General features: G+C 48.3%; 11 protein-coding genes across 11 annotated transcripts; 6 read left to right on the forward strand and 5 right to left on the reverse strand.

Annotated features, from left to right (window-relative positions):
- The first annotated feature begins 694 nt into the window (after nucleotides 1–694).
- Nucleotides 695–1,761, forward strand: M430DRAFT_121347 (hypothetical protein). The gene is made up of 6 exons (XM_024861803.1): nucleotides 695–779; nucleotides 829–939; nucleotides 991–1,007; nucleotides 1,059–1,204; nucleotides 1,257–1,337; nucleotides 1,401–1,761. Exons 1-6 carry the CDS (start codon nucleotides 721–723, stop codon nucleotides 1,530–1,532), a joined length of 546 nt encoding a protein of 181 aa, XP_024721006.1. The 5' UTR covers nucleotides 695–720; the 3' UTR covers nucleotides 1,533–1,761.
- A 319-nt stretch (nucleotides 1,762–2,080) lies between these two features.
- M430DRAFT_28071 (hypothetical protein) lies at nucleotides 2,081–7,022 on the forward strand (the record flags this gene model as incomplete). Its single annotated transcript, XM_024865758.1, has 3 exons — nucleotides 2,081–2,240; nucleotides 2,323–6,587; nucleotides 6,657–7,022. The coding sequence occupies 3 exons, from the start codon at nucleotides 2,081–2,083 to the stop codon at nucleotides 7,020–7,022; spliced, it is 4,791 nt and encodes a 1,596-aa protein (XP_024721007.1).
- Nucleotides 7,023–7,571: 549 nt separating this feature from the next.
- On the forward strand, nucleotides 7,572–9,756 carry M430DRAFT_58779 (hypothetical protein). The gene is made up of 4 exons (XM_024868756.1): nucleotides 7,572–7,773; nucleotides 7,825–8,341; nucleotides 8,401–9,585; nucleotides 9,655–9,756. Exons 1-3 carry the CDS (start codon nucleotides 7,700–7,702, stop codon nucleotides 9,406–9,408), a joined length of 1,599 nt encoding a protein of 532 aa, XP_024721008.1. The 5' UTR covers nucleotides 7,572–7,699; the 3' UTR covers nucleotides 9,409–9,585; nucleotides 9,655–9,756.
- A 311-nt stretch (nucleotides 9,757–10,067) lies between these two features.
- Nucleotides 10,068–12,620, reverse strand: M430DRAFT_102211 (hypothetical protein; the record flags this gene model as incomplete). The annotated part of the gene is made up of 1 exon (XM_024860775.1): nucleotides 10,068–12,620. The coding sequence occupies one exon, from the start codon at nucleotides 12,618–12,620 to the stop codon at nucleotides 10,068–10,070; it is 2,553 nt and encodes an 850-aa protein (XP_024721009.1).
- Nucleotides 12,621–13,836: 1,216 nt separating this feature from the next.
- M430DRAFT_101614 (hypothetical protein) lies at nucleotides 13,837–15,938 on the reverse strand (the record flags this gene model as incomplete). Its single annotated transcript, XM_024860728.1, has 6 exons — nucleotides 13,837–13,893; nucleotides 13,986–14,079; nucleotides 14,143–14,254; nucleotides 14,378–14,906; nucleotides 14,952–15,687; nucleotides 15,790–15,938. The coding sequence occupies 6 exons, from the start codon at nucleotides 15,936–15,938 to the stop codon at nucleotides 13,837–13,839; spliced, it is 1,677 nt and encodes a 558-aa protein (XP_024721010.1).
- Nucleotides 15,939–16,127: 189 nt separating this feature from the next.
- On the forward strand, nucleotides 16,128–17,919 carry M430DRAFT_121357 (hypothetical protein). The gene is made up of 3 exons (XM_024861804.1): nucleotides 16,128–16,309; nucleotides 16,524–17,449; nucleotides 17,499–17,919. Exons 1-3 carry the CDS (start codon nucleotides 16,221–16,223, stop codon nucleotides 17,675–17,677), a joined length of 1,194 nt encoding a protein of 397 aa, XP_024721011.1. The 5' UTR covers nucleotides 16,128–16,220; the 3' UTR covers nucleotides 17,678–17,919.
- M430DRAFT_140084 (hypothetical protein) lies at nucleotides 17,741–18,849 on the reverse strand (the record flags this gene model as incomplete). Its single annotated transcript, XM_024862647.1, has 3 exons — nucleotides 18,637–18,849; nucleotides 18,265–18,579; nucleotides 17,741–18,200 (listed from the first exon to the last, which is right to left on the reverse strand). The coding sequence occupies exons 1-3, from the start codon at nucleotides 18,747–18,749 to the stop codon at nucleotides 17,741–17,743; spliced, it is 888 nt and encodes a 295-aa protein (XP_024721012.1). The 5' UTR covers nucleotides 18,750–18,849.
- Nucleotides 18,850–19,179: 330 nt separating this feature from the next.
- Nucleotides 19,180–21,591, reverse strand: M430DRAFT_58784 (glycoside hydrolase family 31 protein; the record flags this gene model as incomplete). Its single annotated transcript, XM_024868757.1, has 5 exons — nucleotides 19,180–20,339; nucleotides 20,396–20,618; nucleotides 20,663–20,775; nucleotides 20,824–20,925; nucleotides 21,006–21,591. The coding sequence occupies 5 exons, from the start codon at nucleotides 21,589–21,591 to the stop codon at nucleotides 19,303–19,305; spliced, it is 2,061 nt and encodes a 686-aa protein (XP_024721013.1). The 3' UTR covers nucleotides 19,180–19,302.
- A 781-nt stretch (nucleotides 21,592–22,372) lies between these two features.
- On the reverse strand, nucleotides 22,373–23,330 carry M430DRAFT_102175 (hypothetical protein; the record flags this gene model as incomplete). Its single annotated transcript, XM_024860773.1, has 2 exons — nucleotides 22,373–22,519; nucleotides 22,566–23,330. The coding sequence occupies 2 exons, from the start codon at nucleotides 23,328–23,330 to the stop codon at nucleotides 22,373–22,375; spliced, it is 912 nt and encodes a 303-aa protein (XP_024721014.1).
- Nucleotides 23,331–23,689: 359 nt separating this feature from the next.
- Nucleotides 23,690–25,253, forward strand: M430DRAFT_42314 (hypothetical protein). The gene is made up of 5 exons (XM_024867545.1): nucleotides 23,690–23,812; nucleotides 23,889–24,056; nucleotides 24,103–24,705; nucleotides 24,752–24,899; nucleotides 24,953–25,253. Exons 2-5 carry the CDS (start codon nucleotides 23,918–23,920, stop codon nucleotides 25,107–25,109), a joined length of 1,047 nt encoding a protein of 348 aa, XP_024721015.1. The 5' UTR covers nucleotides 23,690–23,812; nucleotides 23,889–23,917; the 3' UTR covers nucleotides 25,110–25,253.
- Nucleotides 25,254–25,592: 339 nt separating this feature from the next.
- M430DRAFT_102397 (hypothetical protein) lies at nucleotides 25,593–26,120 on the forward strand (the record flags this gene model as incomplete). The annotated part of the gene is made up of 2 exons (XM_024860792.1): nucleotides 25,593–25,796; nucleotides 25,857–26,120. 2 exons carry the CDS (start codon nucleotides 25,593–25,595, stop codon nucleotides 26,118–26,120), a joined length of 468 nt encoding a protein of 155 aa, XP_024721016.1.
- Between the last annotated feature and the right edge of the window lie 1,768 nt (nucleotides 26,121–27,888).

Below are 27,888 nucleotides of genomic sequence, written 5' to 3' on the forward strand. Positions count from 1 at the left end.
AGAATTTGTGAAGTCAAGTTGATGGAAAATGGTGGTTGAGTACAGGGAGGAAATTGAAAGGTGAAAAGACTGGGAACGCGAAAGCAAGACCTCAACTTACACAAGATCCCAAGACAGTCTCCCATCAACCGCGTTAAACTAGGCGAAATTACGCGGACCAATCTAGTAATTAGATCTAAAGAAGAAGACGCAGAAGAACTGCCGCCTGCTGTCGTTATTTCTGATTCACTATGAGAAACTGGCTGCTGAGGGTGAACAAGCGGCAGTTGCTAGTAAGACGGCCCAGAAGAGAAACAGGAAGACCAAAGAAGCATAGAACTAGATGCTCACAGTAGTACAATCCACTTCAAGTGCATCGTCTATACATACCTATCTGGACATAGATGGTATGGGATGCGCTGTATCGCTTGTGTTTTTGGATGTTGGATAGGTAAGGTCTCGCAACCAGATGCCCTGGAGTTTCCCGTTATAAGCTAAGGGGGACTGTACTTTATCCCGCAACTCTAGATAAAAGTGGTAATTATCATTTTGACCAAGAGGGGTAACATCTTCTGGACCTACTTATATCAAAGAAGATACATAAATGTAGTTGTCTGGTGTAGAACTTAGGGGTAGTCACGTGATCAATAAACCACCCTCATGAACCCAGTTGTGAGGTGCTCTAATGATCCTTTTTAGACCCAAACTTCCAAACTTTTTTTCTTTTCAGCCAACGGCAAAATGTTATCGATATTACGGAAAGCCAGATTAAAGGATAAGGAGATGAGGATTCTAATGCTGTAAGAAATCCTGAAGTGTCTTGTAGGCTATTACTGATCATTCTCATAGTGGCCTTGACAATGCTGGGAAGACGACTATAGTCAAGAAAATTATGGGTGAAGACGTCAATACTGTCAGCCCCACTCTGGGCTTCAATATCAAGACGATTGACCATGAAGGGGAGGTTCAATAATCGATTGCAGATGATCTTTATGCTGACTTTGTTCAAAGATACAAGCTCAACATATGTAAATCTAGCCAGCTCAATCGAGGTGCACACCTTCACTGATCCATCTTAGGGGATGTTGGCGGCCAGAAGACACTTCGTTCATACTGGAGGAATTATTTTGAAAAGACTGATGCATTAATCTGGGTCGTTGATGCCACAGACAGGTTGCGGGTTGAGGATTGCCGGAAGGAATTGCACGACCTGCTACAGGAAGAGGTTCACTGCCCATATCCTGCTTACCAAGCCTCTCTGCTAACGTCTTACACAGCGACTCTCAGGCGCAAGTCTGCTTGTGTTCGCCAACAAGACCGACGTGCCTGGGTGTATGGACCAATTTGAGATCCAAGAGGTAAGCAGGGGAAGTGCGAGGTTGTTGAAAAGCCGGAAGCGCTAACCGTGTGTTTACTTGCAGGGTCTTCAGCTGGACGCAATTCAGACACACACATGGCACATCATCCGCTGCAGCGCGATGACGGGCCACAATCTCGAACAAGGTCTCAACTGGGTGGTAGAGGATGCTAAGAAAAGGCTATTTTTGTACTAGAAATACACCGGACTGCATTTCAACCGTTCCTGTCCCAAAGTTCCAAGTCTCTGGCTCTTTCTTTAAGTTAGATTCCCGGCAGTGGTCAGACGAGGGGACAGGGAACCCGCGTGTCTATAGGCGCGCGATGTGGATCTAGTTCTGTAAACAAAGAGAGCGCCAATCCCAGAACGTTGGGCGAAAGCTGGACACCAATACACGTAACTTAGTGATAATCGATATCCTTCCCCCTATGCCAATATCAACCGTGAACGGTCCTGCTGGCGAACCCCCTGCAGCACACAGTCGTGGAGAGACTCACCAATACTAAAGGCTGGCCGCAGAACGGGTCAAACAGCTTGAGACCTCCCTGGCCCGCAAGCGAAAGCTTCTACGAAAGCACGGAGTATTGATGGTGACCCATGAATCCAGGTAGAATCCCTACCACGCTCGAATCAGTCAGTCCTGTGCCCTACCCCGCGGCGGCGCACGTATTTGTACCTTGCTGGCCCTGTTTCGTGTTTGTGCGTGTGCTTTCGAGTGTCCAGTAAACATCGTTGGCCGCCAGTATGTCTTCCTCGGCTGTGGACGGTTCTGAGGATGTGAACGACTTCCTGCAGCGTATCAAGGAATTGAACGACAAAAGAGATCAGGAAGATGAGGAACGGAATAGGAAGCTCGAGGAAGAGATTTTGCAGGGCAAAAAAGAACGACAGGCACGCCGAGCTGGTAAGTTGATTCAATTTCACGGCAAGGTGCTGTTGGGACAATTCCCTTTGCTTTTGGATCCTTGGCTGATCACTGAATTCAGAACGAGCCAGATCAATCTCCCCCACAAAGTCTTCTCCTGCGAACACCCCAACTTCCTCCAAAATACCTGCGGCACAAACTAGTAATTTGTCACAGGTGTTACCTCCACCAACAATTGATCCTCAAGCAGGCATTGAGCCACATCGCGATACACAAATGGAGGAAGTTATGGAGGGGTCAGGCTTCTCGACACCACCCACAAAGGAAGACCCTCCACCGATTAATGGTGAGCGAGATGTTGCGGACTCAGCGCCGAAGCGGGACTATTCAATAAGAGCGTCGCCATCGAGTGCGATGCCTCCGAGAAGCTCAACCCTAAGCTGGCAACGCCGCCCAAATTCTCAATCATCCGACCTTTCACGAAGTCGACCATTATCAATGGTAGCTACAGAGAATGCCGCGCGATCTCCGAAGGCAACTCCTACACCAGAGCCTTCATCAGCATCTACCTCGGAGCAAAGTCTCTCACGCGAACAAATTGCGCAATCGCTGGCATCCAAGGACCCGGCCTGGTTCCGACAGACTGCGGATAGGGGATTACATTCGCCAGCATACAGACGAAACCAGGTTGAGGACGAAGATAGGTCAGATCACGGATCGTATACTGCTCGAGTACAAATGCCTGGAATGTCCCGCGAAGTTTCCGAGTCCGAGAAGACCCAAAATCCCCCCATAGATGGATCTTCTACCCCCCGAAGGAACAGTGCTACTCCCCAAAATGCCCCTATAGATGGATCTTCTACCCCCCGAAGGAACAGTGCTACTCCCTCCTTTGGCATTGGCTCGAAAAGCCCGCAAACAAATTCTTTAGGTGGCCTTGGAACCCCAATTCCATTATCCAGCGCGCAAAAGCTTGACCCCCCGAATACAGATTCTATGTCAGAAACTCGTGGTTTGGCAATGTCTCCATCGCAGGGTCGTATTTCTCCCGAAAGATCGGATAGACCTACTACTTCTCCAACCAAAGGAATGGGCGGGTTTGTACAAAGCGCCATGATGAAAAGGTCAGACAGCGTGAGCAAGAGATGGAGCGTACAATCACCTGTTGGTCTAAGCCGACGCAACTCCGTGGCAAGCAATCGAAACAGCAATGATGCTAAAGTCCCCATTGGTTTTGGTAGTGTTGTGAATGCTTCAGCGAGTGCGTCTAGGCCTAGCAGTCTGAGTAGAGACAACTCCCCGCGGCCTTCCTCTAGGCCGACATCAAGTCAAAGCAACGCAACGATCACCACTTCAGGCTCTATGAGGAGAAACACGACAACTTCTACAAACAGTGATGCATTCGTCAAGCCCTCGTTGCCTAGCTCACGATCGCAGATCCCCTCAGACGTCAAAGCCGGGCAAGAAAATGCTCCTGGTGACCAATCCTCTCGTAATGAGACGACGCCGCCTATCACCCCTTCTAAAACCATGGATCCTAGGAGATGGAGTCCCACGAAATCCAGCTGGCTTGAGAGTGCTCTAAATAAGCCCGAATCTCCGAAGCCAAAAGTTGCTCCTCAACAACCTGCGTGGATGTCAGAAATCAGTAAGATCAGGAAAAAGAATAGCGTCGATCTCACCCATGATCCCACAGTCGGCCACAAGCATGAAGTTAATATTGGCGGCTTGATGAGGTCACCTGCGCCTGGCGGGCTCGCAGGACCGTCAAGTATAGCAGGCCTTCCAGCTGGGGGTTCTTCTGGTGCGATATCCAAAGACCATTCTGAAAGCGTCAGCTCACCCGAGAGCGAATTAACTCCCAGCAAGCCAGATGTAGCTGAGCACACAAGCCCAACACCCACTCCGGAAATCGAGTCCTCTCCTGCCAATAGCAAACCGAAAGTTGACAGACCAAAACCTGAAACACCACCCAAGAAGGATTTTAGGGCGATCCTGAAGCCTCGTCAGCTTCCTGCTGATAATGATGGAAAAGAGGAACCCGAATTTAAGAGTGTTTTTGGTCAGCTTCGGCGGACCAAAACCCAGAACTACGTTGCACCCGATGAACTAAAGGATAACATAGCTCGGGGAAAGGCTGCCCTCAATAGTACTGGTGGCCCGAAAAAGTCAGAGCCTAGGGATGAATTCAAGGATGCTATTCTGAAGAAGAAAGAGGACTTCAGAAAGGCTCAGCTGGAAGGGAAAGGTGTTCCAAGGCCTACTACTAGAGGAGGCACTGAAGCACCTCTTCCTGAAGCCCTCGCAAAAAGACAGACTCTGGGGAGATCAAACTCAACTGTGAACGAAACGGATATTCGAGAATTTTCAAGTTCAGCATTCCCTCCGAAGGAAAGTAGCGCCTCCGGCCGTCTCCAAGGTAAAGAGGCTATTGGCGGTAAGCTCGCCGGTCGTTTGAATCCAGCCCTTGCTGGGCTGTTGGCCCGAGGACCTCCTTCAATAGCTAGCGATACGTCGCGATCATCGAGCCCTACCTCTTCTTCTCAACGTACTGTCAGCATGAGTACGGCTACGACAAATCCGGAGACTCCAGAAACTGGCCCACAGCTCACTCACATGACCAAGGGACGTGCCCGCGGGCCTCGTAGGAAGGCGCCCTCTAAAGTTTCTGCCGCTGCCATTACATCTAAAGGGGCGTCAGATGCAAACTCGCCCTTGGGATCAAAACCCGAGTCTCCCATTAGATCACGTGTTTCTGTACCTGTGAAGACTCTGGAGTCGACGGAGCCTGTCCTGGAAACCTCATCCCAAGCCAACATCGAAAATCCGGTAACTGAACATTCAACTCCACGGAAACTTGATATGAAATCGCGATCACAATTTCTTCATGAGGCAGCCAATAAGAGTAATGAGGGAGAACCGTTGTTGGACTCCTCCAAACCTTCTCCTGCGAAAATCAATACCCGCGAAACGCCTGCGAAGTTAGAGCAGAAGGAACCGGAACAGACTACTAAATCAACCGACTGGGCCAAGCCAATACCCCCTACGAAATCTTCGTCTCTAATGTCAAGAGATACTGAAAGAAGTCCAAATAACAAGCCTTTACCGCTGTTGCCCAGAACATCCAACACAACTGAGATGTCACCCGAAGCTACACCTCCTCTCCAATCAAGAACACTAGCGTCTTGGAACGGAACCAATCAATCTGAGAATTCCAAGAGCGGGGGGCAAGGGTCGTTGGGATCAGTTAAGAACGTGGCAGCATTATGGGATCGTCCTTCAGCATCACAACCAGCAGCAAACCCTCCACGCGCCCGCTCTCCGATCAAATTGCCCACACAGGATGATGAAAAGGCTGCTATGATAGACGCTGGACTACGGTCTCCAAGTCCAGTCAAATCAAATGCACCAATTGGCCTGGGTATTCAAAGTATAGGAGACTTGGCATCAGCGCGACCACTTCCAACACCACCAGTAAAACACCCGCGTTCTCCTTCCCCAAACGCAAGGCCCGCACCTTCCGTTTCACGCATGGAATCAGATCTGCCACCTTTACCTCGGGCATCAGAAGCCTCCAAATTACTTTCAGATTTCTTTGTTCGGCACGACTCGCCCCCTGAATTTCTTGCAGATACTGCGGCAATTCTGGCTGCGCGCCCAGAGCAAGGCACAGATGTCAAGACATTGCGGGCAAGTCTCTACCAGTTTTCAGGCGATGGCAAAAAACAGCCTGTGCCCACTCATCAAGAGCGGCTCTTATTCGAAGGAAACATGTACATTTGTGTTCATGTATTCGGTAATGTGACTGGGAAGAAGGTAACAGAAGTATATTTCTGGGCTGGAGATGAGGTCCCTGCTTCGGTAGTTGAAGGGGCCGATATCTTCGCTCAAAGAGAAGCTAAGAGTGCTGGCGGAAGACTTGTCAAGATCCAACAGGGCAAGGAAACCCCAGAATTCTTCCAAGCACTTGGAGGTATCATAATAATTCGAAGAGGTACATCGAACAAATATGATTCTCTGGCGCCGCATATACTTTGTGGGCGAAAGCAGTTTGGCCAGATCGCGTTTGACGAGGTAGACTACTCGCCTGCCAGTCTCTGCTCTGGATTTCCCTACCTCATTTCGACCCAATCTGGCAAATGCTATCTGTGGAAAGGAAAGGGCAGTGGTGTCGATGAGCTTAGTTGTGCTAGACTTATTGGGATGGACTTTGGCTTGACAGGCGACATTGAGGAGGTAGAAGATGGCAGTGAACCTGCATCATTTCTGGAAGTCTTTGGGGACGGGGCTCAAATACCAAAATCCGCAGACCATTGGAGGCTGAAGCCGAACTACAACAAGTACTGTGGGCGACTCTTCTGTGCATATTCTTCTGCAAAATCACAGGTAAGTAAGCGATCTACGACCCAGTCAACCCAGTCCTAGTTGTAGGGATCCTAATTTTGAATGTACCAGATCGTTGAAATCTCCCCCTTCTGTCAGCGCGATATCTCTTCATCGAACATCTATATCTTAGATGCCTTCTTTGAAATTTATATCATCGTCGGGTCACGGGCCCAATCTCAATATGCCGCCTTTCATAGTGCCTTGATGTTCGCACAAGAATACGGCATCCTCGCTGCGGGTATGGAAGACCGGCCTCATGTCCCAGTTACTACGATCGTACTGGAAGGTATACCGAAGGATCTAAAGAGCGTGTTCCGAAAATGGAGGGATGGGTTAACGCCAACGATAACGCAACCGGCCAGTGGTGTGCAAAGAGGAAGAAGCTTGAGAGTTGTGTCACTGACGGCTGCCTTGGAAGCCATGCGGCAAATGTAAAATCCCGTGATTTACTGAGACGTCGCTCTTGAAGGCTGTGGGCCAAGATATTGAGTTTAATGATTGACGCCCCAGAGTGCTTTTTGTTGTTGAATCGCTTCTGTAAATGATAGGGATGGGGTTCATGAGACGGGCGCTGGTTTTGCTGAGTTGTGTGGTTATGCATACCTTAGAAATCATAATGAATTATTGACCATGTCGCTCATGAGGAACGTCTTTTTCATTCGAAGCAAATCAATGACTGGTTGATATACCTTACCTACCTACCTAAGGTACCTTACCTTACTTATTACTGTAGGTTCGTACCTACATCCATACGGTACCTTAGGCACATCAATCATTATTCATAGATGCTAGGCACATGCTTTTCTTTGTAATATATATGAGTGTTCTAATTGGTGTGCTCGTAAATGTTACCCCTGGCACGGATTGATTGGCTACATAGCCAAGGTACGCAGCCGATTGATTACTGTCCGGCGTCAGCCTCTCAGCCTTACGTACTTTTAGACCATGCAACGTCGATCTTGATTCTTCTACACAGTAGTAATACGGGAATACCGACTTCCTGAATCCAAGTATATATCTCCCCTTTCTACTCATGTAGCTGCTCTCTCCATCTCGAGAACTAGCAGCTCTCAGATATATCTTCTTGCTTTGAATTCGTGAGGTAGGATACGATGGTAGTCACCGAGCCTCCACGACGACGGAGACGATGCGGGCCCAAGGTAAAATCAGGCTGCCAGACGTGCAAGTAAATGAACTCCCGCCCTACTCCCATCTTACAACTCTTAACAAATTGCAGGATTCGACGTGTGAAATGCGACGAAGCCAAACCATCTTGCCAAAGATGCACGAGTACCGGGCGAAAATGCGACGGGTACGCTCAAGATATATTGATTGCTAGACCCCAAGATGCCCAAGATCGCGCCATTATACACAGGATTTCTACATCTATGCCCGGAAATAGGGAGGAGAGACGCGGGTTTAGTTACTTTCTGCATAACACGACGGTCGAGTTATCCGGATATTTCGATACCTCGTTCTGGCAGCAATTGTTAGTCCAGGCTTCGACAGCGGAGCCAGCGTTAAGGCATGCTGTTATTGGGATTGGATCTCTGCATGAAGCTTTTACGAATAGGCGGTTGGATTACTCTCCGGATAGTATCGAGCGGGGATTCGCGATAAACCAGTATACCAAGGCCATTGGACATCTAAGAAGGTCTCTGGCAACTGGCAAACAGGAGCCTTTGACAGCTTTGATGTCGTGCATACTTTTTGTGTGCTTTGACAGTATAAGAGGCCATTTCAAATCAGCTATGGTAAGACTCAATCTTCAATCTACTCTACTCCAGATACAAGCCTAAACACTTTTCCTTAGCTGCATTTGCAAAGCGGTCTCAGAATTCTTCGTGATTTCAAATCGAAGTTGGCGGGCGATAGTATAGCTAATAGCCTTGGTCATCTTTTAATAAGACTCAGCATCCAAGCCGTCTTATACATCGACACCAGGGAGGCTTCAGACCAGAAAGCATTTGCCGCTGAGTTGATGGAAGTCAACATGCCGGAGACCCATATTCCCGAATCGTTCGAGTCATTAGAGGAAGCTCGAGACGGCATGTGCCAAGCTGCTAATGCCCTCTTCCAAATGTTCTATATGTGCGATGGAGATCTGCCCTACGTTTACCAGCATGAAGCCCTTCCTCTGTACGAAAAAAACACATCCCGACTCGCCAAATGGAACACAGCCTTCGAGACGCTGATGCAGGCCAAGAGTCGAAGTTTCACCAGTAAGCAGATCCGAGGAGCTGCATTACTGAAGATCCAACATACCACCGCTACGATCATGGCAGATGCAGCCTTGCCAGATATGAATGATTCCCGTTCCGTAGCCGAAATTTCCAACACACCCGACAACTTCTTGAAATACACCGGAGATTTCCAGACGATAGTGAACCTTTCGCGGTCCCTCATTTTAGCCTCGGAAGCAGATGCAAAGAGTGGGAAGTCAGCTCTTACCTTTTCCACGGATTTGGGACTGATAGCACCGTTATATTACGTTTGTATTAAATGTCCTGACCGTTCTATCCGTACAGCAGCAATAGAGCTGCTAATGCGCGATCCCCGGAGAGAAGGGATGTGGGACAGCGTAGCTACGGAAAAGCTGATCCGGGGGTTTTGGGAGATCAAAGCAAAGCACCCGGCTCTGCAGATAGGGAATGAAACCACTCCATCCATTCCGTTCAAGGGGCTCGATCTGGTATTCATGGATGGCATGAAGTGGGAATGGAAATGGAAACAGCCGGTGACGGAAAGTAGAGCGGACACCCCTGGTGATCTCTGCTGGACTGATGGCTCGTTCTTCCCCGCTGGAACAAACGTGTGGTAGGTAGGCACATGATACGGAAAGGATCATGAAACATCCATGTTGACGACCAGAACCGCCTCTTGAGTCTTTGGGACTACATTCTCTAAGATACGACGCTGGATTTTGAAGGAGGACTAGAAGAACAATTCATTGATTTAGAGCTACGTCTCTTTCTTTGGGATAAAAGGGTAAACGAAGGTTAGTTCTCCAATGCCCAACTCAAAAGGGATCCTCCAAAGAGCAACAAACACATACTGACAAGAATAGATCAGTGGGCGTTCCGGCTCGTTGTATGTAAGAGCAATGGAAGAGGCAAGGGAACTCCTCTTCTTCTATAACTTAATATAATATAAAATATCACTTGAGACCTTCAGTAAAAGTTATTCCAACCCCGTAGGTCTGTTGAGGTTCCATCTTGATATGGGGTGGTAGTGGGGCACACACTTGACTAGTCCCGATTAGAGGAACCCCTAGGCGGATAGATAGGTTTTCTGAATATCTGATTCCATCTTGAATTGATAGGCCTGCCTGCCTGCAGTCTATACCTTCATCATCTTTATCTGACTAATATGTCATAGTTGTAGGGCGATCGCCAATGGGATGGATAATCCTTCGATTCATATCCCTTTGGAGGGTAAGAGGACTAGGATGCGCACAGCGTACAGCGTACAAGATAATAATCATCTCTTCAAATCCTTAGTCTTCATTTCCCCTCCACCTTGGCCGGTTTTCCCCTTCCTTTGCCCATCGACTCCGTACCCTTCCACGCCCATCTCCGCCAGCGCCTTTTCTATCATCTGCACAGCTTCTGGACAGGCATCGCTGCCAACCCTCCAACTCCTGAGCGCAACGCCTCGAGAATCAAGGATATCTTTCGCGCGAATCCATCTTCGTTTCCAGAGATCCAGCTTCTTACTCATGGGGGCATTGGTCGGACGATATGCCCCGTCACCAAGATCTTCAGTGCTGCTGCGTGATAATTGCTTTGAGCTGCTCGAAGCAACTGGGGCTGCAGAGCCTCTACGAGGCGGTAGAGCGGGCGGTCTTTCCGGAGATGAAGAGGCAAGGGCTTCAGAACTCTGCGAAGATCGAATGGATTCCCCCGGAAGATAAGAGCTAACTGGGGGAAGTGCATTGTAGGCTTCAGAGACTTTGTGTCGGGCAATTGAGACGTATCCCTCATTTGGATCTTTAAGGTCGGAGGAACTTGTCGCTTGTGATAGAGGGTGAGAAGCAGCACCATCTTTTTGACTACGGCGCGGTTTTGGAGGCGGAGGTGGTGAACGTTTCTCTGTTGCTTCGGGGGCATCGGGCGTGCCGGCCACCGTCATGCTGCGGAGTGCTAATGGCTTTGAGGGCCGAGGTGGGGGTCGAGGTGGTGGTGCTCGGTCATTATCAGGGGCCGATTTTCGCCTCGGGATATCAAGGGACTGGAAATCAGAAGAAGAACGAGGCATGACACGACCGCGAGACTCAGGAGTACTCGCTTGCTCGGGTTCATCGTCAAAATCGATCAGTTTCCCCATAGTTGGACCATCACTCGTTTTAGGGGTAGCTTCGGACTTGACCCTCGGAGGAAGCTTAGGCCTTTGCTCAGTTGTCTGAGATCTATTGGACACTTGTGACGCCGTGCTATCTCCAAATTGAGCATTGGTATCTCTTCTGCGGCGCTCGCCGCTCAATGGCCCCCATGTAGAATCAAAGAAACCTGGAGTTTGAGGGGTTGTGACATCTCTTATGAAAACAGCCAGGATTTTGCCCGGATTGGCTAAGACCACATCAGTGTATACCTCCAGGTCAGCTTCGCCGCTGTCCCCAATGAGGATGAACTTGCGCTGTGGAAAATCTCGCATGATTCTCTCCAGGGTCCCTTTCTTCCTCTCAGCGACAGGTTCGAATATGCCCTGCAACATTCCACTGTATTGCTTGAGATGATAGGATCCTGGAGGCAGTCCCGCTACCCGGAAGAAGCTCATAAGGACAGGAAACAGCTGCCATGGCGAATTGGAAACGTAGTGTAATCCTACGCCCATATCGTACATCTTGTTGTACCATTCCCTGACGCCGTCGATAGTGAGATCCCCAAGCTCGCGAATAAATGCATTCCTAAAAATCTCACGAGCTCCACTGCCAATGGAAGAATGTTTGATGGTATCATCAACATCACTGATTACACTGACGCCCTTCGGTTGCATGATCTTGATCTCTTCAGTCGCGGAGAGGCCTTCCGAGGCCAACACTCTGACATGAGTTGGTATGAAATCGAGGGCGGCTCGCATGTTAAAATGCCCAGCCTCATTACTTGTTATCGTCCTAGAAACAGACGTCTTCTCGTCGTAGAAGAATACAGTTATAGGTATAGACACTAACGGGTTCGTAAGAAATGGCTTCAAACGACTCATCAAGTGTGCATTTGCAGCAGCTAATTCTGCTTGTGACATATCAGAGGGCTGATTCCAAGATGGGCGTTTCTGGAGATTTCCTGGCCCAGGTGGATCGTCAGACGGGGTCCCACTTCTGCCACGATCTCCATATATGCTTTCAGCATCTGACCTATCTCTTGGATTCTCACTATAACCGCCCTGAGCAGCAACGTTTCCCTCTCCTTCACCCTTCTTCAGGATCTGCTCTGCTTCTAGTGCAATCCTCTCCTGTTCAAGTCTAGCTTCATGCTCTCTCTGCCTTGATCGTAAAGATGAAGATGCATCCAAACCATTTTCTGTATTTGGTGATTTAGCAGGAGCTGGTATCCCGCTCAGCTGTCGTGCGAGCCCAATAAGCAAACGATTCTTCCGGTTCAAAGGACCCCGATGAGGTGAGTATACCCATCCTCGAACGTCCACATCAACTATAGCCCTGTCATCTTCAAACTTCCGCCATTCCCTGTCCCAGTATTCTGCATCTCCAGGACCGTCGTCGGAACTGCTGCCCTGCGCTCGTCGGGCGTCTGGATTCGGTGTCTCCTTGATATGTCTTTTTGCATAGGAAGGGAACAAAAGAAGCTGCTCATCTCCATGAGAGACAATGGCTACATCCGGAAAAGCACCTGGTATCCCGTTTGGATCATCGTCCAAGTCTGCATTGCCCGAGCCCCAGTTTTGCGTGTAGGATTGTTGATATGACTGTCTGAGCTCATTCGCAGCTTTCAAATAGCCAGCCAACTTCCTTCTCCGTGCCCCACGTTCTCGACCCTCGCCATATCTGGCTTCATCACTACCACCAAAGCCGGGCATGGAACCAGACATGGTCACCTTTGCTCGCTTCGCACGCTTAGCAATCTCATTGTTTTTGTAAAACCCTCCGAATAGTCTATTACCCCGCCTGCGGAGGATGTCAAGGATCCTTGACCCGGCAGCCTTCTTCTCTCGGCGTCGCGTTTGGTGTTTTACTATGTAGCTGTAGATTCGAGACTGGGCTCGGTGCTTGTAGTATGGGAAGGTATCGAGGCGGAAGTTTGCAAGTCTATCGCGCGCGGTTTGTCGGGAACGAGGGAATATATAGCGGAGTAGGCTTTGGCGATGGTGAGGATGGCCAGCTCTCGGGCGTATGGGCGGAGGAGCCACCTTCGCTGGGTGTATCGAATTCGATGTTAGGTAGGTAGGGGTCTAGGTAGTCGGGGCGAGGACTCGAGGAGTCGAGGTTGCGCGCTGTGTCATGGCTTGCGACACTTTAGTTGAGGGCCTTGCCACTGGAAATAGAAGCTGGGAGCCAACACTCCATTGAACTCGAACAGCAGTAGAATTCCAGCACAATTGTGAAGAACTCGAGTGTGTCAAGCTGCGCAAGAAAACTGTAGCTTCACTTCCATTTCTTTGGTGCACCGCTTCCGAGCCTCTGACGTATAATTATATTTAGCCCACGGAGTCCTTCGGTCCCCTATTTTACCCATTCTTCTGGACCACGCCCGAATATGAGATATTCACAACAGACAGGAGGAGAGTAGAGCAGAGTGCTGTGAGACTCGTAGTCTCTCAATGCAATTGAATTTGTTTACTAGATACACTGGATTCATGGGCCATATAAAAACACCTCCTTCGCCAGTCGCCATGAGCCGCTCCTTTCCTGGTGCTCAGTCGAGCTGTCTATGAACGCGAACGCTGGATGATCTATGAAAATAAGAGCCTCAAAGAGGCCTTAAAATGGCATTCACGGCTTCTTAGCAGATTTTTCTTTCTTTTTTTTGGCACGAAACTCTCCCAGGGATAAATCAATGGGAGTAGACAGAGCCGAGATATTACTTAGCCAAATGATGGGTCGGTCCTGAGACTGAAAGTTTTGTTTTTTGTCAGTAGCCCAGCAAACGGCGGGTGGTGCGCGCGGCTGCAGGGGGAATTGGAGGGTATCATGCCGACGAAAATACGCTGAGCAATCCTGTCGTTAGATGCCGGTCAACGAAAGGATGAAGAGGAAGAGGCGGGGTTCTTTCGCACAGAAATTAACCTGTTGCTATTAACCTGCAGCAGCCACAGAGGTATTTTGTCTCTTGGCGGGCGCTGCCGTCGAGTCCTACACACAGTCAGCACTGTCAGAAAATTTCGAGCTGAGGCGGAAGGATCCAGTTCAGATTTGGTCCATCGTGATGTTAGTTAGTCACATACTTCAGTTGCGCTGCGCTTTTTGCTGGATTTCTTCTTTTGTGATCGAGTAGGTTTGACTTCTCCTTCTGAGAACACGTCGTCGGGAAGATCACAGCTATTTGGAAACCTTAGTCAAATTCTCAAGTAGAGAAAACGGGAACTCCGACTGCAGACTTACTTCCGAGTATGAATGATATTCAAGGAGTTGAGCTCGTGATTGTACTTTTCCCAACCCGTGCAAACTTTCTTGAAGTCAGACACCTGCCACGAGAGGTCCAGCGATTTGGCACCTAAGCATATTAGCAGATGGGCGGTAGGGGTATGGGCGGCTGGGTCTTCCGATTCCAGGGGTCGATGTAAAGCAAATTCAAGTGTCCGAAAATATCAGGACGTTGAGGAACAAGACCACTTACCTTCATACAGTTCCAACCCGATATAGTGTGTTGTTGTGTAAACCATCGTGACCTTTTCATCGCTATTATGTTTCTGGTCTCCATTAACTGCCTCATCCTTGACGACGTACTCCATACTACCGCTCTTCGCTTTTTCGATCTCCTCTTCCGTAGTGCATCGGTGGACTCGTTCAAACCCCTTATTAAAAGGATGCGCAAGGAAAATGGACTCGTGCAACTCAAGGTTTACCACGAGAAGTCGGACTTTCGATTCGACGCAGCCAGACCATATCTTTTGTGCCTCCTTGGTGGTACTGGCTGATATAACAGAGATGTAATACTTGTAACCATCTGTGAAAAAAGTGTGCTTTGCAAATAAGCTCTTCCATGGGAGCTTCCCCTCCATGATTTGGTCTGTGATAACTCTACCACGTTGCAGTTCCCTCTGTATGATCTCCTTTGTAGACATCGTGATATTATGAGTAGCACACATCGACGGATACGCAGGGGTTATTATGGGCATAAGGTGGAAGGAATCGCTTTTGTATATCTAAATGATATTAGTAGGCCACAGCTAGTAGGATGGCTTACTTACTCGAGGATTCCAGACTCGAACTTTCAGAGGGCCACTCTCGATAGGTTTGAGTAATACCGGCATTGGCCATTGCCACTTCTCCATTATGCGGAAGAATTTCAAGACGATCGTTGAGCTCGTGGCTTTGGGGTAAAGCTGGCAGACCCGAGCAACAAGCATAGCCCAAGCTACACCACCAGGAAACCCCATGATGTTAGCATATATCGCGCGTCTTTGGGCCCAAAGCTTGATTCCTCGGAGAGCAGTTCTAAAGACAGACTGTTGAGGTACTAGCTCTAGGATTTCATCTGTAACGCGGGTACCATTCAGTGAACGGAGTTCTGGATCATCCAGACCCCGCAAGAGATTCGTATCCAAGAGCGTCAGATCAGGCGGAACTTTGTTAAGCATCAGTCGAGAGAAGATCAAGTCGATACTGATACCGGAGTATTCGAATTTGATGATAGGGACGAACGCATCTTCGACGGGGGTGAGGTCTGTAATAGCTCCTTCAGGTGCCATCTTAACAAGGAGATCCGGGAAGAGCTTGAAATAGTCATCTCGTGTGACATTTTTTGGGACGACGACAAGTGTATCAATATCTGAACCGGGCCCAAAGACACCTAATCGAAAGCTACCATATGTGAATATCTTGCCACCGGCAGAGTTGACTAGATTTTCAGCAAGGTTTTGAGATCTGCAAACTTGCTTCACAAATTCCTCGGTGATCGCTTGGAGAGACCGGAGGACTACTGATCTGAGAGCAAAACGTTAGTAAAGGCGCAGGTGCGAGAGAGACAAGTATGATAGAATAGAGTCTGCTCGGGCAAGGTGGAGGGTCTCAAGCCTTCATACTCACCTCTTGTTGGTATCTGCGGCGCTCTCGTAGTTGTTCTGTCGCTTCAACTCCTCGATAAGAGCGTTGCTTGCTTGATTTTCAGCTTCCGTTGGCATTGCCATCGACAGCGGAGCTGTCACACCCAGCGGCTTCACACCAGGAGTCGCCATGGTGATGGTCAAGCCGGAGTCAGTGTTGAAGGGTGGATGGCTGGCGGCGATGGAAAATGGATCGCTCAATCTAGGTACCTTCTATCGCCGAAGTTAGCTAAAAATAGACTAGCGTCGTTTGTCGCGACTTCGTCCTTACAGGTTACAGCTTTCTTCTTGTCTTGATAGTAAAGTGAACTACCAACGACCTGTGAAAATAGAATTCCAATTCTCTTCGGATTGCGCTCTGAGATTTTAGGTGCTTCTAAACTGAACTATTGCGTGAGAGAAACAGATAAGGAAATGTCGAAAGTAGAGTGGGATGGGAACGCAGAAACTTATGATGATCCAGACGAGAGGAGGGTTCTCCTTCAGGCGTTGGACTCTTTCTAGTGAGTTGCCATCTCCTTTAAGTGCCTCCCTGTAACTGCTATCCTTTACCGGAAGTCGATGTCGATCCTTAAATGCTGCATGCTCCAGGTGGGGTTGAGAATCATGGGGGAAACGGCTATGATGAGCCACCAAGTCTCGTCCTGCCTACTCTCTTCGTTTTCTTCAATAATTTATACAACGCAACGTCAAGGGCATTGCTGAAGTTTCATGTAGTCAATACTCAAAAACTGCACATTACAACACGACTCATCTTCGGAGGCAGTCGTTTTACGCCTTGCCACAGGCGCATAGCGAATTGTTAGCAGCTCCGCCATTCTCATATCTTGACACCCTCAATGCCGTAGATGATGGGATAGACAAGAATTCAGAGCTAGCCTTAGCCATCCTATCCTCGGGGCTTCAAGCCTTTGGAATTCCACATCCAAACACGGGCGACAGCAAAGACTCCGAATGGTTTGGCATGGCAACCGCTAATGACCTAGAAAAAGCAAGAAGCACTCTGCGGCAATTCTATCGAGATTGGTCCGAGGAAGGGGCTGCTGAACGAGAGGCATGCAATGGTCCAGTGATCAAGGCTCTTCAGAAAGAACGTTCGGTTCGCTCTGGGTCATCCATGCGTGTTCTGGTCCCAGGAGCGGGGCTTGGTAGACTTGTATTCGACCTCTGCTGTGCAGGATTTGACGCCGAGGGGAATGAAATTAGCTATCATCAGCTTCTTGCCAGTTCCTATATCCTAAATATCTGTCCGAAAGCCAAAGAACACACTCTGTTTCCTTGGGTGCATTCGTTCTCAAATCACAGAAATCGTGCAAATCATCTCAAATCAGTTCTCGTGCCTGATGTACATCCTGCAACCACTTTAGGCGGGGTCGAACATCCTGGAGAGATGAGTATGAGTGCATCGGACTTCTTATGCTTATATGGCAATGAGGAACATCGAGATACTTTCGACGCCGTGGCCACGGTCTTCTTCCTCGATACAGCCCCAAACATCATACGGTATATCGAGACAATTCGAAATTGTCTCCGAACAGGCGGGTTACTGATTAACGTGGGACCATTACTTTGGCATTTCGAGAACAACGCCCCAGGCTCGCACGGCCGTGAAACAGACTCATCGGCGCAAGACGGTAACAGGGGTAAGTTTACCCTAATCAATTAATGGCCTCTAATAACTCGATATTGCAGGAATCGCAGAGCCTGGAAGTGTAGAGCTCACCGACGACGAAGTGGTGGCATTGGTGGAAAAATTGGGCTTCGTTGTTGAAAAGAGGGAATCGGGAATTTCCGCACCGTACATACAAGATGCAGAGAGTATGCTGCAAAATACTTACAAAGCTAGTCACTGGATAGCAAGGAAAAAATGATTTAAAAGCTACTGCTGGTCATATACCAAAGCAGTTTGAGTTCCATGTCTTGGTATCATCTCGTCAAAGCTTTGCCTTTTCAGCGTCGCCCTCTCTCGTAGCATCAGCCATGCCTCCGCGAGACCACACTTCGCCACCATCAACAGTGATTGTTGCTCCGTTAATATGAGAACCTGCTCTACTAGAAAGGAAGACCACGAGTCCTGCAATGTCCTCCGGCTTGCCTAATCTTTTATTCGGGTTCTTTGCCGCCCAAGTATCCGCACCTCCCGTCAGATGAATCAACTCACTAGCCATTTTTGATGGAAAGAACCCAGGGGCAATGGCATTAGTCAAGATGTGTCGTGGACCCAATTCAACGGCCAGATTTCTTGCAAGATGAATGACTGCAGCTTTGGAGGCTGAGTATCCAAACGTGGCATTCTTTCCCAGAGGACCAATTCCAATACCTGCTATGGATGCCGTGATGATAACTCTTGATGGATCCTCAACTGTAGCATTCTTCTGCAGCATCGGCGCAAACCTACATGCTCGTTAGCCTGGTCTTTCAGAGTCCCATTTACCATCTAAAAGAACAAGAGGCTTACAATCGAATAGTATTAAAAACACTCTTGACGTTCAAATCCATGACCTTGGCGAACGCCGCATCAGGATGTGTATCAAATGACTCTCCCCATGTAGCACCGGCATTCGCGAACAAGACATCTACATGGTCTGTGGTCTTGGCTACTTCTTTAACCAAGTGCTCCACGCCCTCAAACTTCGAACTGTCGGCAGGGACGGAAATCGCTCTCGCGCCGGGAGCAAGGTTGGGGAGCGCATTGAGAGCTTTGACGGCAGCCTCGCAGGCAGCGGCTTTGCGGGATGTGATATAAACTTTTGAAGCACCTGCTTGCAGGAATCTGTACTTTATATTAGAACCGCCGTGATAGGAACCATAGCTAGGGGAAGAGACATACCCAGATGCTGCGTGCAGCCCCAGACCTCTTGATCCTCCGGTGACGACTACTACCTTGCCCTTGAGGGAAAAAATATTGGGGAAATCTTTAAGCTCAGTGTCGTATTTAGACATTGTGAGATAAATTCAGAAATCAAAATGCGTCTAAGCCGTAGTTAAGGAATTCTATGAGATATGATTCAAACAATGGATAGGTAACTCGATTTGAAAAGAGATGAAGCTTGTTGACCCGAGCTTTGTGGGGTAGAAACAAGCTTAAACAGCCGGGTAAGAGCCGGGCCGAGGCATGTCAGGCTTACCCCACACTTTGAACCTTCAGCTTAACGATGGTCTGCTCTTCCTCCTGTGCCGTTCTATTTTGAAAAACTGCGAAATTAAGTTGAAGAGTGTAGACATCTAGTCTTAGGATTTTAAGATCATCCTGCAAATTTTGGAATTCGTGAGCCTCAAAGTGTATCCATCGTGTTGGCGGTTGTGTGGTCCTATCCATTCTTATTTAGTACTGTATCCACATGAAAGTGACAACATTATTTTGGATAAATTCGCCCTTTCCCCCTACTCAAGCCTCTTCAAGATCAGCCCCATACAACATTCCAAAATGTACTTTTAAATTGTATTATTATCCAGGAATCATCCACTTTCCCGTCACATAGGGGGATTTCTTTGTTCAAGATTCCCCGAACAGACTGACGAATCCTCTAAACAACACACTTCCCCGCCCAGCAGTTAATGTAGCATTGCGTTGTCCATCTTTGCCATAGACTATAATGGTCCCTGGAGTTCCCAAATCCTCGTAGGTGATGATCACGCTCTTTTCTCTCTTATCCGTAACCATAGTAATTGTTGCCGTCCCATTCTGAACCGCATTGTAGTATTCGAATTGAGATGCTGGGACATTATAGCTTGGGAACGCCTGGATTTCGAGATACGGCTCCCATTTAGTCCATCTCTGATTGCCTTGGTATATGTCGCCCGTAGGAATAATGGCACCTTCGCGAACGTATACTGGGACGTATTCCCACTCCAGAGAAACGGGGTGCGTAGTCCCGCCCTGGTACACATCGGTCTTGTTGATGTATTCAAGGTATGAAGAGCCACTAGGAAAATATACGTCCCGAGTACCTCCCTCGGTGACAATAGGAGCGACGAGGAATTCCTCTCCGAAGGCATACGAGTCAGTAGTGGTGTAGACCTTGGGATCATGCGGGTACTCTAGGAAAAGGGCCCGGATGATAGGTACACCAGTCTGAGTAGCGTGGTACGTATAAGATTTAATGTATGGCAGGAGCGAAGCATGAAGGTTTGCAGTCTGCTTGAGAACAGACACAAGGCGACTCGTATAGGGTGGATACCAGGGGGTATGGTTTGTCCCAATCATGATTTCATAAGTCGGAGAAAATGTGCTGAAATGCATCCATCTAGCCCAGAGTTCCTCTTCAGGATCATTCACCCCACGGATATACCCTCCGCAATCCACTGCCCACTGCGAGAAGCCAATCAAGCCAGCACGGATCCCAGAGGCCACGGAATAAGCTAGACCAGTGAAATTCGAGTGTGAGTCGCCATTCCAAACGGCTGTTCGTGAACGAGATCTGTCTACCGCGGAGCGGGCAAAATTGTAGAAGTTTGATTCACCCCATTTGGAGACCATGTTTTCGTAACAGAGTTGCTCAAAGAGGCTCATCTGAATGTTTTGTTCATAGACTAGGGGTATTCAGCGAGGCTAAAACAGGGTAATTAATTTCAAAATAGGCACATACCTGGCATTTCCTCTTCCTCTCCACGGTCGATCTTGTAGCCCTTAACACCGAGATCGGTAAAAGCTGAGAGACGGTCCAGAAAGTAGCTATATGCAGCTGGAATTGAGAGGTTGAGGGCAGGCCCAAGAAACGTCTCGGCGCTGTAGCCTGGGAAAAGCCAGTCATTGGCCACCGAGTCATTATACAATTCTGTGTTCAAAAAAGCTCGGTTCGCAACCCAGACCTATTGGTGTCAGTCACGCCCGAAAGTATGTGAGAAACTGATACCTGAAAATCAAACCCGTGGTCTGACAGGTTTGCAATGAACTGGCCTGGAGTTGGGTAGAATGTGGGATCAAGATCGAAGTTGCCAAACGACATATTTCCAGTTCCATATGGCCCTACTAGTATAAGTAGGTAAATCAGGTATAGACAAAGAAAAGACGTACGATCAGCAAACATTGAAGTTGCCCTAATTTCATTGTAGTATAGATGGTTTATAACGTCGTAGTAGTTCTCTTGAGCATTGCTGACACCATCGTGGAAATCCTCTTCGAAATTATCAGACCAGAACGTGGGACCGAAAGCAGAATCGGGGGGCATCTCGATTCGTGATGACAAGGCAGTGTACTCTTGCAGGATTGATTTATAGTTTCCAGGCGATTTGGAAGGATGATGTAGTAAACTAAGCTGCTCGTATTGAAAATGAATTGAGCTTGTCCGGAGGTTGTGAAATCAAATGAGCCCATCTCAAGGGTGTCTGCATAGACACCGTAGCCAGCATTGGTGATGAAGAAAGGTGCTCGAGCGTTAGACCAATTGACACCCTCCGAGTCTCCAAGACCTTTGAGATCAAACTCGACATTGGTGTTCGTGATCTGGTCGAAGAATGGATATTCCCAGACACCGTAGAATAGACCGTCATTAGGAACGGTAAACCTTGCCCCAGTATAAGAAGAATTCGTGTCCACTTGGACTTTTACGACGTTGGGACTAACCCTCCTGTAGGTGACCTGGCCACCATGGTTGGCAATGGCTCCAGAAGAAGAGGCGACAATTGGACTGATTGATGAATTTGAAGAGCCTGTCAAGACAGCACTATTGTTGACGACTAATTGATTTCCATTATTAATAATGATAGAGAAAGGTTTTTGAGATGTTGCTACACTCAGATGGATGAGGCTAAGAGCGGCCAACAGCCTCAAAAGTCTGTCCATAATTTTCGAGCTTGCTTTGACTTTCAGATAATACAATATGGACATCTTCTCCATTATAAGTGAAGCAGATGCCAGAGACGAGGCCTTGCCGGTCCCCAGCATGTCGGAGAAAATTGAATTCCATGAGGCTAAGTCCAAAAACATCCAGCTACAGATCCTGGAGAAACATGGATGAAGAGTGACATGCGTGTGCACTCATGCACCCCGCTTAATATAACTGCCGATCAAGAAGATTTTCCCCCAATCAAATGGTTTGGATAGATACGTACGTTTTGACTGGCATGAAATTCATTTCAGCGACACTTCCCACGTCCCTACACGGGTAGAAGGGATGAGTCGGTACGTATTAGAGCGAGGCTGATGCGGGGATGACGGTGCAGAGAAAGAATTCTGGGTTGACCATGGAGTTGGATGGAAAGTTTGATTCCGATCCTCTCTCTAAGCTCTAGCAGAAGGATAAAGGATGTGGAATCAAATACTAGAGCAGTCTCAGTAACGGAACAGGTTGCAGTTCGAAATGATACATTGAAACTTCTTGGCTCTCTCAAGATACTAAAAGAGTAGCGGGAATTGGCAGGTCGAACTTTCTCCTCGTGACATATCCCTGGTTAATCCTGTAATGATTCTATATGATCCAAGGGTATAATTTCTGCGTAGGGAGAGATCGTAAGGAGAGATCGTAAACTTCTAGACTTCGAGATTGTTTCTATGCTGGAGGACAAGAACTTGATATATAATACACGGTGCTATCGGTCTAGCCGTCTATACCTGTAGATTAGTCTTACTGTCCCTCCACCTTCGCCTTTACGAGCTTTCTGGCCTCTTCATTCTTGACCACTGTATCGTTGTAATCCGGGCGTGGGATTTCTACACTCTCAGTAAGGCGTCCATAGGTGATACCTCCAAGCCTACTGATGGGTCTCAGGACCTACAAAAGTCAGTGGACTAATTTCGATTCAACAAATGGTACCCACATTTGGATCAATGAGGTTCTTCTGCTCATTGATAGCATCCTCTCTAACCCAGAATCTCGTTCCCTCAATGATGGCCAGAACCCCAGTCTTTTTCCCGGGTGTTGCTTTGCTCTCGAACTCTCTGGTGCTCTCTAATTTTCCTTCAACGGAGAAGATTGCCTCCTTGACCCGGGTAGCCTTGACCGTAGAACTAGGCGCAGGTGTAAGCCCACTCAGGCTCCACTCACTCTCTCCGTAAGGGGTGTTGATTGACGTCGCATTAGCAGCTTCAATGAAGTGCTCAGAGATGATATTAATGACACACTCTCCTGTTTCAATCAAATTCTTCATGGTGTCCTTCGCATTATCTAACCCTCCAGCAAATCCGAGGATAAATAAAGGCGGATCGTGGTTGATCATTTGGAAATAGCTGAATGGTGCCAAATTGGTACTGGAGCCATCGGTTGACCTCGTGCTCACGAAACCAATAGGTCGAGGGACGATCGCAGAAATCAAAAGTTTGTAATTCCACACAGCGGGTCGCCCTTCCTCGTAAGGATCTATCTCGACGTGAGGGACCTTAAGGCTCTCGCCACCGTCGTTTGCCCCGTCTCCATATTTCCAATCCGGGTTGACGGTTTGCTTGACGTTGAATGATAGGCTCTTGTCCCAAGGCTGTCGGCTCGCTTCAACCTTTTTGAAATCTGGATGAGGGTTGCGCTTGATAGCCTTCTCAGCATCCATCCGATCCTGGGGAGTGCTGGAGGTCAAAGATTGAGACGCCATAGTTCGAACGTAAACAGCGCTGAGGAATAAACGCGCGGGTCTGGAGACGTATTAGTATTTGACCACAATTCTACAAAGTCGACTGAAGACATGGGCTCACTGGGGCGATTTGATTATATGGCGAGCTGTAAACAACATAAGGACTGATAGACAAAGTCTTCAAGGTATGAGCTTCGTCGTCGTTGTTCTTCTCTGCGGAGCTCACAGGACGACTCGGTGCTAGCTCCACTGTGCTCGGCCCGAGGATTCTTATCAAAGCGATAAGGAAAGGGGGGTAAGGTGGGGTATATCATCTTTCCATTATAGCATTATACTCTCCATGAAAATAGAAAACATTGCTAATGATCTATTTAACTATACAGCTTGAATTGGAAGAAAGGTCAACACTTGCTTATTTCTTGACGACAGGTCCCTCCTAAACTTTACTTCGTACGGTAGGCACAGTCGCCAGATTGCCCACAAGGATTGGTAGTAAGTAATTGGTAATAGTGCACCCAAAGATAAGGATCACGAGGGAAGCTGGATTGAATATTCAACTGACAGGTGGAACTTCTTCAGTCCGACTTCACTCGTCAAATACGTCCAAAATGGCTGGTGTTGAGACATATAAAATTGGCGACTGGGAGTTACAATCTGGGCAATCAATTCCCGATGCCCAGATTGCATATAAAACCTTTGGAGACTCAAAGTCTCCAGCAATCATTTATCCAACCTGGTTCAGTGGATGTAAGTTGAGTTTCCTTCCTCCACGACCTGTACTTACCGCTTGAAGCCATCGCCGACAATGAGTGGCTTATCGGAGAAGAGCGCACGCTGAACCCAAAGAAGTACTTTATCATTATCACCGCTTTATTTGGAAATGGGCAATCGACCTCTCCGTCAAATTCTAATATCAGGCCCTTCCCTAAGGTCACTTTCTTCGACAATGTTCGCGCCCAGCACAAGCTCGTAACTGAGCACCTTGGCATCAAGCATGCTCGTGCTGTTCTCGGGTGGAGTATGGGCGCAGGACAGACGTACCAATGGGCCACCAGTTACCCGGATTTTATGGACATCTGTGTACCCTTCTGTGGTGCTGCAAAGACCTCACTCCACAACCAAGTCTTCCTGGAGGGAGTGAAATCTGCTCTCCTTGCTGCAAAGAAGCACTCATCAGCAGGTGTATGCGCAGATGGAATTCTTCCCCAAGGTGATGAATATCGAACCTGGACTGCCGAAGAGAAAGAGGTTGGCTTGAAGGCTTTCGGCAGAGTGTATGCTGGATGGGGCTTCAGCCAGGCATTCTATCGTGCGAAGGTTTATGAGACTGTGCTTGGCTTTAAAGATCTTGAAGATTTTATGAAAAATTTCTGGGAGACCTGGGCTCTTTCTAAAGGTAACTCTCAATGATTGGCATTGGCTCATCATCTGACGTTATCTAGACCCCGAGAATTTGCTGGCGATGTTGTACACCTGGCAAGCTGGTGATTGCTCCAAACAAGAACCATATAACGGCGATTTCAGAGCTGCAATGCAAGCAATCAAAGCAAAGACACTAGTGCTCCCCGGCCAGACCGACCTTTACTTCCCGTAAGTTTGTCCAATACAAGTTGAAGATAACCTGCTGATACGTCTCATTCCAGTCCCGAAGATTCAGAAATCGAAGTTGCAAATATGAAACCAGGAATTGGAAAAATGGTCCCATTCCCCAGCATCTGGGGCCATTGGGCCGGTGGACCGGGAGATAGTAAGGAAGATGTGAAATGGCTTGATGCCAAGCTTCAAGAGGTTGGTCTGTGAGAGCCTGAAATGAAGTTGGTAGATATCCCAGCAGTTTTATGACGTATCAAACCAGTAGAGAATTGTTTGTAGCCCCCACCCCCATTTGAGGTTCAGAAATATCATCACAGCAAAGCGCACGTGAGATACAGCAAAGAGATACCTATACTGCACGGGCTTGAATTCTGTCCTGAATCGAGAACTACAGGGACACGTTAATTAGGCTCAATGTAGCGCTTGCTGATGTAATTGCATTCGCCCGTTAATGATGATAAACAATCATGTGGACGCTATAGCTGTATGCAGCAGCTGAGTGATATGAAGAACGATGTGATGATGGAAACTGCAGTAAGAACAGAAACTCGGATTTCTAGAGGTAAGTAAAGGACCTGGGTATCTGAGAATTTTGGGAGGTCACGTGCATAGTCGACATGGAACCCAACGTGCCAACACGACTTTGTCCAACCACATTTCAAGAGCACATCTTTTGAGACAACAAACAAAATGGCAAAGGAAGGTGTTACTGTTACTGATCCCTCCACTCGACCTATTGAGCTCTCCTTCCCTCTTCCAAAGGCCCCCGAAACCAGGATCCATCTTTACCTTACGATTCAAGCAACCTCGTTGCTATTGTTTCTGACAACAGCTTTGAATGGAGACACATCAACAGCTGCGCCTTTAGGCTCATTCGTCTATGCTCTTCCAGATGTAAGTTGCAGGTTCCATAACTTAAGTCATCAATTTAATCTAGAGCTAACCTCCGAGCAGAGAATAAACCCGGGCCAAGCGCTCTCGACACCCCTCTACACCTACGAATCCTCAGTGGAGTTCACGACCCGTCTTGCAAAATTATTGGCGCGCAAAACCCAGAGGCCGGTCTATGTTGGGAACTCTATAAGCTTTGCGAGTGCTGGGATGGGGGGCACTGTTGAGGAGGAGATGGAAGGTTTCAGGAAGGTCGTAGAGGTAGTGATGGATCAGGTCAGGAAGAGTGGCGAGGGGCAGCCTGTCAATGGAGCAGATGACAGGTGATTACAAGATCACATTGCAGAACTGAGGTGACATCAGATGGCGACACAAACGTAGGGGTTTTCTCAGCAGCAAAACCTCTTAAGGTCCGTGCGATCATACCTTGCCCGTTAGACGGGGACGTTTTTGTCCCCTAATAACACTGTCTGCCAGGTAAGCCTGCAGATAGAGTAAGGTCCTCCTGGAAAAGGCAAGATGAGAAACTGAGAACTACTTTGGCTACAGTGACTGCCATCAGTGGTTTGTCGAGGAAGCAATTGCTTGGCGTGATGGTCTTTCAGGCTCAAAGAGATCCTTCGGCAGTCATCTCTACGGAGTCTGCCTCCGCCAGCTCGCTTCCACTAAAGTAGGACAAAACATTGGGATGATTACAGGGTTCAGAGTTGGCTTGAGACCTCGGAAGACGAGATTGCCTATTCGTTGAACGTGAGGATAGCAACGGGAATAGATCAGACAGATAGTGGACGATGCTTCCTACGAACATAGCAATACGAACCGTGTGGCTTGAACTGAGTTGCTTGAAAGACGCCCTATCCATGGCCGCGATATTGCAAGTTGCCAGAAATGGATAGGCCGAGATTTTTCTTGGAAGCGTGTACCCCCGTGTATCACTCTTGCAATTTTACCATGTACAACTTGAAGACGATGAACTGCCTACTAGAATGTTCTTTGTGGGCGACAACTGACTGGATCTAGAGGCCGTTGATTCGGCATGTATGAGTCTTGGACTTGAACTGGCCTGTCGCATCAAAGACATGGAGCGCCTCAAAAGCTTCTCGGCCTTCGTCCAATTCTAGAGGAAATGCAAATATGCCGTCGATCTCAGACGCATTAGGACAGACAGCCGTCATGTGGACGGTTGACTCTGATAATGAAGTCAATCAGGACCGGTTGTCTAACATCACCAAGTCGTTCTCCCTGACCGGTAGAGGCCCCTTGACCGAGCTGAGGTTGTGCACCCAGCACGGCTGCTTCTGCCATCCGCTCACCACCACCATATACGGTCAAAGGCAGTCAGCGGGTTGCAGCCGCTGTTAGATTGACCCGTATATTGATCTTCTCTTGATCTGTGTCGAGCTGCGCGATACGATATATAGAAATAGGGTGGTGTGCGACAGTCCCAGTCCTCTAGGCGACGGCAAGTAGCAGTGCGAGCAAAATGAGCTTGTTCTGGAATATGATCAATTCTCGAAGCTGTTTCTTCCAGAAGCCACATTGCCATCTTGACTTCCAGGGTTGGTTCGCGCCATAAAAGGAGGCCTAGAACAGATATTTGCCGTCCGATATGAGGAGGTCGGTCACCTGGAGGAGGGCCGTCGGACTCGTACTTATTTGCCCAGTACAATCCACCCTGACCATTGTGGCAAATTCGCCCAGCCCCACGGAACTCGACAATATAAAGACGCAGAACCGTATTACTCGAATCTCTTGAGGCGTGGTGGTATTCTATGAAGATCGTTGTATGATTGGGATATAAATGGGACTTCCCGCCGCATGCCTTGGACCCTGAAGGTTGGAAAACTCAAAAATCCCGCCTCAGCCCAAGCGAAACGTTTGCGACAGAATAGTGCAAGGCGAGAGAACCCTCCCCACCCGCACTCAACTACTCCAACCTGCATTTCCGCCATTTATTCCTCAATCTCCCATATTCTCGACCTCCAGGGAGGCGGAACGCGCACTCTATAGGGCGTGCAAATTCCCAGCAGCTATTAATCCTGCATCCTGACGCCTTTCCCGTCGAGCGAACCGCTTAAGCAAACAACCCCACGAT

Source organism: Amorphotheca resinae (assembly GCF_003019875.1).
Source record: "Amorphotheca resinae ATCC 22711 unplaced genomic scaffold M430scaffold_6, whole genome shotgun sequence".
Taxonomy (NCBI): Eukaryota; Fungi; Ascomycota; class Leotiomycetes; order Helotiales; family Amorphothecaceae; genus Amorphotheca; species Amorphotheca resinae.